The 15,023-nt window shown below is 26.9% G+C and overlaps 2 protein-coding genes across 7 annotated transcripts in view; one reads left to right on the forward strand and one right to left on the reverse strand.

Annotated features, from left to right (window-relative positions):
* The window catches only part of LOC114124432 (uncharacterized), a 32,884-nt gene extending 32,421 nt beyond the window's left edge, over positions 1-463 (forward strand). The window contains exon 5 of the mRNA XM_050207174.1: positions 365-463. Within this exon, the coding sequence (XP_050063131.1) occupies positions 365-389 (25 nt within the window). The 3' untranslated portion in view covers positions 390-463. The remainder of the gene's footprint in view (positions 1-364) is intronic.
* Positions 464-1,551: 1,088 nt separating this feature from the next.
* Positions 1,552-15,023, reverse strand: part of LOC114124429 (partitioning defective 3 homolog B) — a 32,509-nt gene continuing 19,037 nt past the window's right edge. For 2 of the 6 annotated variants that reach the window (XM_027987680.2, XM_027987675.2), the window contains 25 exons: positions 12,727-12,850; positions 12,541-12,650; positions 12,000-12,184; positions 11,501-11,635; positions 11,227-11,430; positions 10,950-11,167; positions 10,658-10,881; positions 10,403-10,597; positions 10,254-10,343; positions 10,051-10,153; positions 9,876-9,987; positions 9,583-9,815; positions 9,326-9,493; positions 9,135-9,223; positions 8,947-9,071; positions 8,343-8,435; positions 8,120-8,277; positions 7,835-8,059; positions 7,368-7,509; positions 7,147-7,309; positions 6,092-6,301; positions 5,896-6,008; positions 5,277-5,366; positions 3,937-4,103; positions 1,552-3,824 (listed from right to left, as the gene is read on the reverse strand). In XM_027987680.2, coding sequence (XP_027843481.2) covers positions 3,469-3,824; positions 3,937-4,103; positions 5,277-5,366; positions 5,896-6,008; positions 6,092-6,301; positions 7,147-7,309; positions 7,368-7,509; positions 7,835-8,059; positions 8,120-8,277; positions 8,343-8,435; positions 8,947-9,071; positions 9,135-9,223; positions 9,326-9,493; positions 9,583-9,815; positions 9,876-9,987; positions 10,051-10,153; positions 10,254-10,343; positions 10,403-10,597; positions 10,658-10,881; positions 10,950-11,167; positions 11,227-11,430; positions 11,501-11,635; positions 12,000-12,184; positions 12,541-12,650; positions 12,727-12,850 — 4,032 coding nt within the window. In that variant the 3' untranslated portion in view covers positions 1,552-3,468. The remainder of the gene's footprint in view (positions 3,825-3,936; positions 4,104-5,276; positions 5,367-5,895; positions 6,009-6,091; positions 6,302-7,146; positions 7,310-7,367; positions 7,510-7,834; positions 8,060-8,119; positions 8,278-8,342; positions 8,436-8,946; positions 9,072-9,134; positions 9,224-9,325; positions 9,494-9,582; positions 9,816-9,875; positions 9,988-10,050; positions 10,154-10,253; positions 10,344-10,402; positions 10,598-10,657; positions 10,882-10,949; positions 11,168-11,226; positions 11,431-11,500; positions 11,636-11,999; positions 12,185-12,540; positions 12,651-12,726; positions 12,851-15,023) is intronic. The other 4 variants (XM_027987677.2, XM_027987678.2, XM_027987676.2 and 1 more) reach the window with 4 other exon arrangements.

Here is a 15,023-nt window from a genome sequence, read left to right on the forward strand (position 1 = left end):
GTAGGTAGTATTCATAATATTATTAGGTACTATGGTAAATTAATGCATTAATGCAAGCAAAATCAGCTCAATATAAAAATAAGTTTAATAATTATGAATTGTATAAATAAATACATGAAAAAGTTTAAGAAAATTGTATTGGTCTTAGTAAGGTAGATGGGCGAGTAGCATATCGTTATATCAAGCTTGCTCCTTGAGTTAAGTTAACTTGAGCATCCGTTGGGGGAAATCCACCACCAACTCTATATACACCATTGTTTATTTATATATATAATAAAAGTGGATTCTGATTTCAGACCACGTACCTAATAGTAGGTAATAAACTAATAAAACAAATTAATATTGAAAACTATTTCTTTTTTAGTATGAACCTGATTTGCACAACATAAGTCTGACTTCATCATTTCACTGTCAGATGAAAACATATGGACATTATTCATTTTTCCCGTCAAGAAGTACCTTATTGATTTAGTATGTTTTACCAAAGACTCATAAATGGCCAGTAATAATGGTACCTACTTACTTATCATCATATTTAAATAAGAATTGCGGTTATTGTATCAAAAGTATTTTTTTTAATTAAAATTATATACCTACTTATGTAGGTATCTGTTTAGTTTTTTTTTTCATCTGATTATATTTAACAATTATATAATTAAACCATTTTATAGATATTTATTTAAACAAATATATATTATTATACCATGTATTATTACTATTTATTACTACAGTTTTATCATGCAATTAGCTTAACTAACCCGTTTAAATCAGTTTAGACTATAGGTACCACATTTATTATTATGTTCTATGAGATCATAACTTAACCTCTTTACATTTTTACCATAGCATGTAAACATGCCACAAAAAAATGAATTTTTCTCATATATTAAACAAGAGTTATTATAACTTATCAGTTGTAATATAATTAATTTTTCATCAGAGTTACAGTTTGGTTATAAAAATGCTAAATATTTATTGACCATTTAAAATGTCTAATTAAAAATGTTCTAATGTTAAAAATAGAGTAATTATTATGATGCTTTGCAATTGTTGAAAATATATATTAGAAGTTTATATAAATGTTATATTATTAAAAAAAAAAATGTATTTTGTGTAGAGGGTTTTAATGAGAATTCACATCAAAAATATATCATTAATTTGTTATTTATATTAGTGTATTGTAATTTAATGTATAGTACAAAAATAAATAATTTATATTTCACAGTTGTTATTGAATAACCGTTATATTAAATAAAAAAAAATTTTTTTTTGATTTATGTCACTATTGACACCCATTATACTAGTGTACACTATCAATATGTTCTTTTCCAAATTATAAATTTTAATTTTAAAATTTCTGATAAAATTGAATTGTATACATAAAACAATGTTAAATTCAATATCATTAAAATGCACACTTTCACTAGGAACATAAAATAAAAAGTATAAACAATGTGGCAAGATGTGTATTAGAAATAATTACTGTTGCCATTTTAATATTAAAACAATCGAAAACTGTTATTTTTTTTTTTAAAACGACTACACATAATATTCAAAATAAAATCAATTGTATTTTTATTATAAAGATTAATACATAAAAATAATTTTGTAAGTAACAAGTAATTTATAATTAATGTGCATGCAGTAACTGTCTACATTATTATCTACATAATATACTTTTACTTATAGTTAACAATTTTACATAGTAATTTACCTAATTAATAATTTACAAATAATGTAATTTATTGTACATAAAATAAATGTATAGTATAATATAAATATATTTGAATCATATGATATAATTTTTTAGAATTATAATATTTTATTCTATATATATCTAATTTTAAAAGCTATAAGAGAGAGAAGACTGTCGAAGAAGAGATTTCGGCTGTATTTAATAAATAGCTGTTTCGTATCATTTAACAGGAACTTATTAACATTAATAGTAATACAATATGAATTAATAATAGGCAATAAGTAATTAACAAAATAAATGTAATAAAAATACTGTAAGAAGACAATACACAATATAAGAAAATAAAACGCATTGTTAATACTGCGTGAGTAATTTGGTATTTTTTAAGTACTAAATTTACATAGTTTGAGCAACTCGTAGTATTGCATAAATAAAAAATATATAATTATATAATAGGTTTAAGTCTAATTTAAAACTAAGGCAACAGGATATTATGAGGGGAAATATTTTGGAATGTTAGTATTCCTATTATTATTTATTTAATGGCACAAAACAATAACTTACATGCAAAAAAAAAAAAAATCATTCCATTTATACTATTTATGGACGGCTGATAAATCATAAAGGTGATAGGAATTAATTGGAAATTATATCAAGTAAAAAAAACAAATTGAAAAATTCTCTAAAAAAATAAAATAAGAATTAAAACTATTTGTTGTAGCCTATAATTTAAATGTAGGTTAGATAATTAAAATGATAGCTTTTATTAAATATTAGCTATTTATGTAAAATAATAACAAGAATAAACATGACAAAAGTAAAAAAGAATTTTAAACAACAATAATAAATATGTGTTATACAGAGTGGGTCATGGTGTTTTAGCTATTAGGTATTGTAAGTATTAGAAAAAAAAAGACTAAACCCAACCCTAATATACGTTTTTCATACATATATATATAATATACCGTTGATTTAAGGCACTTATTTAATTCATGTTAAGTGATATATTAAATTGCGTAACATCTTATATAAAATTATGTATCTACATAAAATGATTAGATCACATCATATCACAGGGAAATTGAATTAAAAAATAAAAATGTATCTGAACAATTACAAAATATTTAACACACAACATATTTTAATAATCTGCTTTAAATAAGATAAAATAATGTTTTGATAAATTTATACTAGCTTTTATTTTAAAGCTTTAATTTTAAATTTTGTTGGAAAATAACTAAAAACTATTTTTGTTCAAATAATAACCCGCCTAAGAATTTGAATAAATTACACAAAATGTTTGTTAAGTTTATTATCATATACAAGTTGCATTAATAATTGAAATAAATGGTTTGGGTTAAAATTTGTCAAAAATTTTGCTAAATATGTTTATAATAGTATAAACCATAAAAGTTTAAAAATTTAAACATAATCATTTTAACTATTACTGATGTGATTGAGATATTTATAAATATATGTAAATATATGTATATATATATATAAAAAAAAAATGAAAAAATATACAGTGGTTATTTAAGGAAATAAAAAAAAACGTCTACCGCTACGATAAGTTGGTATAACATATTAAAGTAAAGGATTAAAATTAGGACTATATGTGATGATGTAAATAACTAAAATAACCATGAAAAAACTTTAAAAAGAGGGAAAAAAATTGCAACATGGTCAGCGTGTTAAAATTAAAAAAACATAGTTTAATGTGAGATTAATAATGATTTTTATCAAAAAATATTGTTCCTACGAGGAATATGGTATCAAATGTTAGGACTTTGTATTATGTGTTTATTATCCCGAATGGTTACTTGGGTTATGTACGGTCCTTGTTGCGGCGAAGATCTCTGCTGCTGTTGTTGATGATGATGGTACATACCACTAGCATAATTGTTATTCTTTGTTGGTCCTCTGTGTTGTAGTTGATGCTGCTGTTGCTGTTGTACACTGTTGTGGCCCTGAACATCACCACCATAGTTGTACAGCGCATAGTTTGGCGACTTGGTCACTGGAACTGGATAATGATGCCGAGACAACGATTGTTGTTTTTGATTACGAGCATCACCATTATTGTTGTTGTTCATTGCCGCAACTGCTGCAGTTTGAGTTACACTGCCTACTAAACAGGGTAAGAGCGTGTGTGTGTAGGTGTATATGAGTGAGAGAGATTGAGTGACGTGCCAGCGGCTATACATAAGTACGGAGGTTGGTGGGAGAGGGGGACAACTCACCTTGTCTAGTCAACGAGTTAGAATTGTTATCTACCAGACGTGATGCACCGCCAGTCGTATATGGTAGCGATCTCATCACACTTTCATATTCGTAATAATTGGAACTAGGTCGTGCAACAGATTCCTTAGGGTCGCGTCTTTGAGAATGATAGTGCAACTGTCTTCGGCTGAAGAAGAAAATAATAAAAATAATTAACAAAATTATCTTAAAAAGTTGTCAATAAATGTTCAAGTATCTAAACATTAAATATTTAAATATGTAAATGAAAAATATAAATAAAGTTTCATGATTTACAGGTTTAAATGTAAAAAAAAAAAAAAAAATTTTAAATATGTAACATTTAAAAATTATTTAAAATTTCTTTCAGGATAAAATATAGGTATTAAAAAAAATATTCTATTTTTATGTAATGTTTTTGGGCTAAATGTTATGATTTAAAATACTATCCACCAGAAAGCCTATGGCAAACAAAAAATTTTATGAATTCTAGTAGTTAATCAACGATAAGCGATTCAGTTCAATAACAAGTGATGAAGAAAAATATGTTATATTTAAATTTCAACACAAAGTTGTGAAGATAAATGAATATAAAAATGTAATAAAAACATAAATAAGTACAATGACTTGCAAAAAAAATTTATAGTTCCTTGTTTTTCTTCATATAGCAGAAGAACATAAATAAAAAGAAGAAAAATAAATCTTTCAATAACAATATTATGTATAATATTAATCTATAAACATTCTGAATTTTTTCTTTATTTTATACTTAGTATTACACGAAAATAATGTGCAGAGGAATACTTATGCACAATTTAATATTGGTAATAATAAACACACATCATGCTAAATATGTGTAATAGTAAATAAAATAAATAAGAAAATTAAAATCAGCTCTTACATTTTTACTTAAATTATAATTTATGAAATATTATACTAATCTAAAAATTTCATATATTATCTGTTATTTAACAATAATTTTTTTTGTACTATGAAGCATTCAAGATAAAAATTCAAAAGTCAGTAAAATATTTGACTTGTAGTTAGTTCTTTAGTGGTCACAGATGAGTGTCAAGACTAGCAAGCTGTTTGAGGAACATATTTTTTTATATGCATCTTAAATATGCCAATCTATATTCATTATTATTTATTTTAATCTAGTGTTCCTGATTAACAAACATTATGAGAAATTTGTACCAATTGATCAACTTTTAAATGTTACATATTATATACTGCAACTTTTATGTTTAAAAAAAAAAATAATATGTCATTGAAATTGAATGCATAAATTACACTTATCACAAGAAAATCTAGATTATTTTTGGCTGAAACAATAACCTACCTTTCATCGTCTGTGTCATAATAGCAAGACACGGGTTTTTTTATTTTGCCATGGTGTCGAAGCTTAACGCCGCGTATTTCATGCATCAAACTACAATCAAAAGTGCAAGGCATGCATGACATAGAAGAAAAAAAAATCAATTAACACCAGATATTTTTATTTAACACCACAATCTATGATTAATAATGCCTAATCTTAGATTGAGGTGTCTAACACATATCACCAATAGTTGTGAAAATTATTGAAATAATGAGAAAGATGTTCCAGAAGGACTTTTCCCAAACCTTAGTAAATTCTTATAATCACAATCAAGTGCACTTATCAACCAACAAATGTGTTACATGCAATATATATATATGTATATTGTATATCATACTGCGCAATTATAGAGATCAATTATCTTTATGTACAATTAAATTTAACACCATGCATAATATAATTGTACAATTAAAAATCAATTCTTCAAATCGTGTACATAAGTTTGGAATTAAAAGAAAAAAAAACTTAAATTATAAACACGCATTGATTACCAACATGCAAAACAAATGTACAAAATGATCAGCAAAAAAAAAAAATAATTCAAAATTCACATTATGCATTTATTGAAATAAAAACTAACCTAAGATTCTGCTGTATTTCTTGGAAATTGACGTAATGGTTAAACCGAGATGAATCAATTATACCTACACGACTACCAGGTCGATTAATTGCATTATGAGTACTTCCAATGGACTGAAAAAAAAATTTAGCATTAATATTAAATTAAGATTGTATGACGGGCATTAATTATTCATATAATATAACATAGTATATACCTGTCGAACATCAGATTCATAATGATTTTCCTCCCTCTCATCAGGAATACACTTTCCACTACGTTCCATGTGTCTTCTTTGATGTTCAGCTCTAAGTTGTTGAATACGATCCATACGAGATTGTTCAGGATTAGATGGTTTTGCAGGAATATTACTATAATTAGCACTACCATCATCTATAGCTACTTCTCTACAATTATTTTGTTCTTGCTATAATGAAAAGAAAGGTAATAATAAGTTTCTTCATAAAAAAGTTTAATGTAATCAAGCAAAATAATAGACATTTGAAAAAAGATTTTTCATAGGGAATTTTTCATAATTATTAAGGCATAAACGAGTAGCCTAAGAATCACCAATTACTTTTCTAATTTAATTAAAATAAGTAATAAATAATAAAAAATTATTTCTATTAATAGGACGTCATACCTGCATGTGTTGTCTCTGTCTGGCTAACGCACAATGTTTTAAATTTGCGTCTAGCAGAACCCATTTTATGCTAATAGCTTTAATATTAGAGTCAATTTACCTATCATCAAAATTTAGAGTAAAAATATTATTTAAGGCATCTTGCAGGATTTTATTAATATTTTAATTTTTAAGTAAATCATGAGCATTGGAAATTATAATATTTAACTAACTCTAATATTAAGAAACAACAAAATGGATTTTGCTGAACTCACCTTTGCTAAGCTAGTAAGACAAAGACAGCATATGTGTGTAACATATCCTCTTAATAATAATACATTAAATTTATAATTACATTTTAAGTTATTTATTTTATGATGATTTTTAAATTAAAGTTATAAATTAATGATTACCTTAATAATAATAATAATAATAATAAAAGAAAGTTTATTTTAAAAGATTTTAGCTCAGTAAATTTATACAACTTCATGAATAAAACCTTAACAAGTATGAACTGGTGGTTATAACAAATATAAAAAATGAGTAAATAATGCTCATTTTAAAATCTGTTTTAAAAAGTAGAATAAATCTTAGGAGATTTTTCACAATTATTTAAATGCTACATGGCACATCATGAATGAATTAAATACCATTTCTGCTTGTCGCTGCATTAGTCTTTGGTATTGTTCTTGTATTCTAAGTTGTTCATCACGAGCATTTCTTCTGGCTATTTCTCGCTCACGGTCAGCAGAATTATCTTCTTCTGAGCTTAAAGTACCATTTAAATCTGGTCCTCGTCGAGGTTTACCAAATCTAAAATATAACAATTTATTAAGAAATTGTTATTAGATTGCAATAATTTTTAACTAACCTAAACATGGAACCAATCCCTTTAAGTAGTCCTGGTTTTTTTTTGTTCACTACTGGTGGTAAATTTGATGCTTTGTAATTTAATGGAGAATGAAGTGAAGTCTGTCTACGACCAATCGGATGATCATCACTTTCTTTTCCATCTATAATACATTTCATACCAATAAAAAAACTTAATAAATATAATTAAAAAAAAGTAGTTTTTTTTTAACTATTTGTTATCGTCTAACATAAAAAGAAAAAAATGTTTAAATATATATATACTACAATGCAACCTACAGGGAAGTTATAAATACAAAACAGTAAAATAATTGATGTTTGGGTTATCACAAATATGACCTATTTATAAATATAAATAATATGAGAACTAAATTATCTTATGAAAATGTTCAGAAATATGTAAGTCATAATTCAAATTTGTAAATACTTTCTACTAAATGCATAAAATAAACATATTAATAAACAAACATGTTTCCAATCTCAGTTCATGTAAGGACAATGGACCATCTTTGTCAACTGCAGCTCTAAAACTTTCATCACATCCTCTACCACGCACTACTTTAACATTGCCTCGTTTTGATCCACCATCAGTCATTTGCACCTCTTGAACCATTGTTTGCAATGATTCCAGACTGGACGATTTTTTCAATCCAAGAGAAGGGCCAAGTTGGTGTTTTGAAGGAAAACTGTTGCCTAAATAGGAATAAAAATAAGATTACTTAAGTACACAATATAAATTTGTAAAATACTAACGACTTTTAGTATCATCTCCACGCTCTTCCCGTAATTTTTTATTTCTTTGATATGTATCAGTATTTTTAGCATCTAATGTCGCATGTCGTTTTTCAGACATACTTTGCCGTCCGAATGCATCTCTTGAAAATCCAGAATTGGCATTATCCAATGATAATCTTAAAAAAAAATAAATAAATCATAAATACAACTTTTTAAATTTATATCATAAGATTTAACATACTGGCTAGCATAAGTAACATCAGTACTAGTTGAACCAGTTCTTGCTTGTGGAGATATGATTGGTGATGGTTTTTCTTCCTCTACTTTTTTCCGACTAGACAAATAATACAAAAAAGAAATATGAATGAGAAAATAAACGTTTTTTTTATCACAAAACAAACTATATATTTGATGAAATTAATAAACTTTCAGGAAAGAATGAAAATTATACATATTAAATATAAATAAATTTAATAGTTGTTGGTTGGCCTAAATCTCATTTTCATTTTCACAAAACTTTCCTTTTGATTTTTTTTTTTTTTTTTTATCTATTTAGTTAAAGATGTAAATAAGTAGTAAAAAATGCTTTGAACACATGTTCCTAAATTTGTTTCATGTTTATTGGTGAATTGAGTAGAATAAATAAAGAAATTAAAAAATAAATGTAATTTATACATCTTGTTAAAATCAAAATTGACATTCAAATTTAAACAATAAATAAAGATTTAAAACAACCAACATAATATATAGTTTAATTTTGATTTAAGATCAGATTAATTAAATTTATAAAAAACACTTAATATGTAATTTATAAGCTAAATAAATAATGACATTATAATACAAACTACCTAACACTATTATAAATTGGAGGGTCTTCTTCAATGATCAACATTTCTTCTGATGATGGGTTTACAGTAGGGCTATTTAATTTTTCTTCTTCCTTCAACATAATTGTCGTTTGATGTGTAGCCTATAATTATGAGTAAATTTGTAATAAAATTGCATATGCAGTGATTTTTATTTTTAATTTTACCTTATAATAACTTTCATTGCGTAATGCATTATAACGATTTGTGTGTCCAGTTAACCTTTCCAAAACTGGATTACGAATTGCAATTCCATCTAAACAAATTGTAAAATATTGTTTTCGTGTTAGAAAATAATATTTATAAGTTAATACATTAAATTATAAAAAGTATTTCTAAAATAATTAAATTTAGTTACCTGGAGAAGTATCTGTAGGTACTGTATTCCGTTTTGAACTCTCTGAACCTTGTCTTTGATGCATAAAGATAACAGTGGTATCAGAGTTTTCACTAGTTCCAGAATTTTCTGCCGTATTTTGGGTACTACTATCACTGCTTTCAGCTCGGCTAAATGTTTCAGTGTTTGCTATACATGAAATTATGAATGCAATAACAAATAAATATAAAAAAACTTTAGTCTATAATATAAAATAATAATAAATTTTAATTAGTTACCCGATGAATCTGTAAGAAGACTTGAAGAGGAGTCTCGACTACGCCTTCTATCTAATGTTGGAGAACTATTACGTCGGCGGGCTACTATCAATGAGATAGCTCCGGGCACTGGCCCAGGATCTACATTCATCATGGTCCTACGCAATGTTTCCATAGCTGCTGCGTTAGTTTGACCAATCAATGACATACCATTTATATATAATAGCTGGTCATTAGTACGTAATCTACCATCCCTAAAATTCATACCAATTTGTTTATCTTATAATTTTAAACATATTTAAGTCAATAAATACCTTGAAGCTGCACCACCATGAATAACATTTTTGATAAATATACCTAAATCTTGAGAAAAATCTTTATCATTAGAGCTATTACTAGATGATGTTTTACCTTTAACACTGATGCCTAAAAAAATAAATATATATAATATAAGCATTAAAGAAATAAAAAATAAAAAAAGTATTTTACCTAAACCAGCTTTTTCTGAATCATGCACAGGAATGTCAAAAGTTAGTATTTCTTTATGTCTCCAAGGGAATGTTTGTGTTTCTTCTAAGCTTTTAACATACTCCTAATAAATGATTATGAGTCACATATAATTTTAATGTTTAAAAATAAGAATTATAGTATATAAAAGGCGTTATTATTTTTTAAATATTTATTAACTATACCTGAACCGTATTATTAGATTTTTCATTTGTTTCTATTAATTGATTGTCTGATGAAATCCCTACTTCTTGTTCGTGATTTTCATCTAGATCCTAAAAAAATCAATTAAGTAACCTAACTACAAGCTTATAATTTTTTTTAATTATGTTACTTGATTAGATTTTTGGCCAACATGGCTAATTACTACATCTTCCTGTCTAGAAACAATAATTTTAACCTTAGCACCAGATGGAACTTTTCGCAATACAGCTACTGCTTCAGATTGAGTCTTGCCCGTCAATTCTGTACCATTAACTGCTAATAACCGATCACCTGGTCGTAATCTTCCATCTTCTACAGCAGCTCCCTAAAATATAAAATAAAGAGATTTATTTACATTTCTAAACAAACAATTTTTAAATATTACCTTTGGTAACACATTTTTAATGTAGATAGGACAGTTTCCACCAGCTGGATTATCTCTGGTTGTTATACTAAATCCAAGCCCATGAAGTCCTTTAGTAAGTTCTAATTCCATTTTCTTTCCAATTTTTCTTGTATTAGCCACCATTAAAATATTCGATGCTGTATGTGTTGCAGCTGATATTTTTTTGGTTGGTGAAATGGTAGCTATTTTAGTATTTGAATTGACTTTAAACATACAAAAATCAATATAAATTAATTGCCAGAAAATTTTTTTAAATTGTATTATTAAATACATTTATCTTTATCAGATGATCCCGTAGAGACATTTTCTTTATTATTATAAGATGTAGTGATGTTTGAGGATGGCTTAGGAAACACTGGTGGCGGTGGCTGTTTTTTATTACCAGCTACCGTATTTTGACTAGTTTGAAGGTCCATATTATTTTTATGTTTTATCACTCTCAGTCTGAGCTCTGAAGAGTGTAGTGAATCTCGAAATATTTCTTGAATACTGTTAAGGACAAATATTATTAACATTTATCTTTAATATTTATCATGTTTTCAACTTACGCATTGAATGGTTGATCCAATAATGACCGGCCGTTGATTTCTACAATTCGATCATAGACTTTTAGTCTACCATCACAATGCACCCGACCACCAGGTTCAATACCTTGAACCAGAAGACCACGTTCTTTGCCTAGAGCATTATAATCTGGGACAACGTGAATACCTAATGAACCACCACCAGTGCTTAGCACTATAAATTCAGTGCTAAAAATTATACAATTTTTTAATTAATGAATCATACAAACTGAATTAATTTAATAATTTAATTCATTACTTTTGTGACTCTGTTAAGCGACTAGGATTTGTATTTGCTTGGCCCAAAGGTTCTTTCCTTCTGTGGTCTCTTGGTAATGATAATGATAAAGCTCGATTATTTGCTAAGTCAGCAGCCTCTGCCCATCGAAATCCACTAATATTTTATATTTAAAAAAATATGGTTGATTTTATTTCAATTTTTAATAATATTATTAAGAGGATATCAGCGCACTATTTGTTTCTCTCTCTGGCCCACACGCAACATAATAACACAATTACGCAAAATCATTTTTTCTATAATTTTAAGTAATCTTAGAGTAAAAACACCAATTACAAAAAAGATAGATAATAATATTTTTTGTAATGGGCGATTTTACTTTAAGATTACTTAAAAAAAAAAAATAGAAAAAATGATTCTGCGTAAATGCGTTTTGTCTATGTTACGCGTGGGCTAGAGAGAGAAAACAAATAGTGCGCTGACATACTCTTAATAACAAAATACAAATATAAAGTTAAACCTTGACGATTCTCCTAGGAATTGCATTGATAAACGATTTGAAGAATCTCGATGAAATGATGGTGCTAGAAAATGATTGTTAATTGGTGGTTTATCTTCGTCCCCTAATTCCAACTCATCTTCATCTTCTTCAGAACACCTCCATTTGTCAGATAAACCAAAACCATTGATTTTCATGTAATCATCCTTAAATGTAGATTATTAATATTATATTTTTACATTATATTAAAATTAAAAATATTACACAATTAGGCTTTTACTTCTAAAATGTACGTTAACATAAAAAGTAAAAACATCAATAATATCACTATTATAATTTAAGTGATGTATTTGGTTTGTATTAATGTTATGATACTAAAAATACTACTCTGAGTACTTAAATACATATAATAGATATTATTTAATTAAAATGTACTGCTAATAGCTAATGAATATATCTTAAACATTTCATAGATTCATACTTTTACTATGTGGAAAATGTGAACACTTTTGATTGATATAATTTATTAAATTAGTATATAATATATTAAAATTGTAATTACGGTTCTTAGTTTTTCTTTAGGGTCATGAATCATAGGAGCTGCTGACCATCGTTTAGATTGACCTGATGCAGCAGGTCTAGTATTACTATTTCTTTTCCCCGCATTGTTTGCTAAATATAAATATATTTATAAATAAATAAATAAACAAATTTATAATAAAAATAACTTAGCGCAGATTTAACTTACGACATTCAAGTGGTAATTGATTAAGAGCTGGCTCACTACCTCTGCGGACATGTAAAGCTGGGAAACCACAAGCAATTTGTTCATTAGTGACTTCAATGTCAGTTTGTAATCCTTCTCCACGGTTCTAAAAATTTAAATAATTTAAATAAAATTATTACTATAATATAATTATTTATATAAAATAATTCTCGTTGCTTTAATTTGTTTGAATTCTGTATACTGACAGCAAGTCTTTGGCGGCGGTAACTATTTCATGACGTTTTTACTCGAGTTTTTAAACCTATGGAACCTATTTACCAACCCCCTCACGATTTTCAATGTTTTTATGCTTAGAACAATGGTGTAATTTTTTTTACCGGAAACTATTATTTTAGAAGTTATAGCCTTCCAAAGTTTGTGATTTTATGTTTATTTACTTGACTGCCACGCGCAACGCCTATAACAAATTTTAATTTATTTATTTTTTACGTATTTTAACTAGTTTTAGGACAATATGACGTAGCCATTTTTTGAGTGAAATTAGAATTTGGCACACGAACTTAGTTTCGAAGTTATAGGTAATCTAAGTTTTCAATTTATATTATAAACCTTAAATACTGATTATGTTACATTTTTCATCGGCTAAACTGTAGCGAAAAAAATGATCCCCGCGTTGCCACTCGCTCGCTACACTGCGTTAGATCAAAAAAATCAAAAATATCCCTTGACTTGTTGTGTAAAACCACCTAAAGTAAACTTAGGTTTTCAACAATATTGTTTTTAAAGTACATTTACAGTCAGCGTGGTCAATGTTCATTGCGCTAGCTCGGACATTAAACTTGAAATATCCCTAGATTGGTTGTGTCATTCAATTGGAGATGATGATTATGAGAAATACATTTGTATAAATTAGTATTATTAAATATAATTTACAATATATATTTTAACTTAATTCATAATATTAATATTACGTGTGCGCTATTAACTGTTGTGTTATGTGATGAGATATTTGTCATATAACCACAAACTTAGGAAGGATAAACTTCTAAAATAATTAAATATAGTTTCCGGTAATAATAATTCACACCATAGTCGTCTTAAGCATCAAAAAACAATTCGTTAAAAAAAAAATTAAAAACATGAAAAGGTTGATAAAGTGCATTTTAAGTCTTAACCAAACCTACCTATATGTATAAACATCACACAAATATTTCTAAATATAGTAGGGCAGTAGTCTGTTATACAGATATCTAAGAATCTAACTGACTATAGTTTTACGACGAACCTGTTAATAAGACTTATTATAATTTATTATAGTACCTATAGTATGAGCAACCGACAAAAGTGAAGTATCTTACTTTGACCAAATGGACCACACGTTTCTGTAGCCGAACTGCGGAAGCGATGAACATTCTCGTATAAATTATATTTGTGCACATGTGCATGTTAAAATATCACTATAATATTATGTATTATAAATTATAATATTCGCACCAGTAAACAACGCGACGAATCCAAAACAAATCTATTGAAGGTCGGACACGGAGAAAATGGGAAATACTGTGATCCGTCACACGCAGGCAACAGCGGTACACTGGTACTTATTGTACTGTGATTACTATCAGTACTATGCTCTGAACGTGGTCAATAAATGTTATTCATGGTACCTACACAACAATCACGAACGAGTAAACATGATATTTTCAGTTGGTCAGTTGTGAGAAGTTGGGACGACTTGAAATCTTAAACGTACATGGTACATTATATTTATTCACGATGCTCATCAATTTTGTAGTCCGACAAATTAAATACGAATAAATTAGACATCTGTAATTGATACATTTTATTCGTAACAGATTTCTCGCAACAGAAACGGCTGTACAGTATATATTCATACACCTCTATACGACTTCTATTAGAATTTATTTAATTCATTAGGTACCAATATATTTATTACATTATTTAAGTGTGTATAGGTATAAGGTTAGATAATAATGACGAAACATAATAATGTAGGTACTATAAATAAAATGTACAACAAAAAATCCTCATTTATTTTTTAAATTAATTTTGCCCTCAACCCTTAGAAAAATGTCAAAAGACGCCCATGAGTCACAATATGCATCTTCCGACGTCTTTTATTTATGTAAAATCTGGCGTTTATTATCATACATTATTATCATTTATTATTTTAAGCATATTTCTTAATATATTCTTTAACGTGCACTTTTGCTAGATTTATACTGAAAAATATTATACTAAAACTAACGGCGAAATAATTCGTCGTATAACAAAATAAAAAAGTGTTTATTAGCAAT

The sequence above is a fragment of the Aphis gossypii genome, chromosome X (assembly GCF_020184175.1).
Source record: "Aphis gossypii isolate Hap1 chromosome X, ASM2018417v2, whole genome shotgun sequence".
In the NCBI taxonomy this organism is placed as follows: domain Eukaryota; kingdom Metazoa; phylum Arthropoda; class Insecta; order Hemiptera; family Aphididae; genus Aphis; species Aphis gossypii.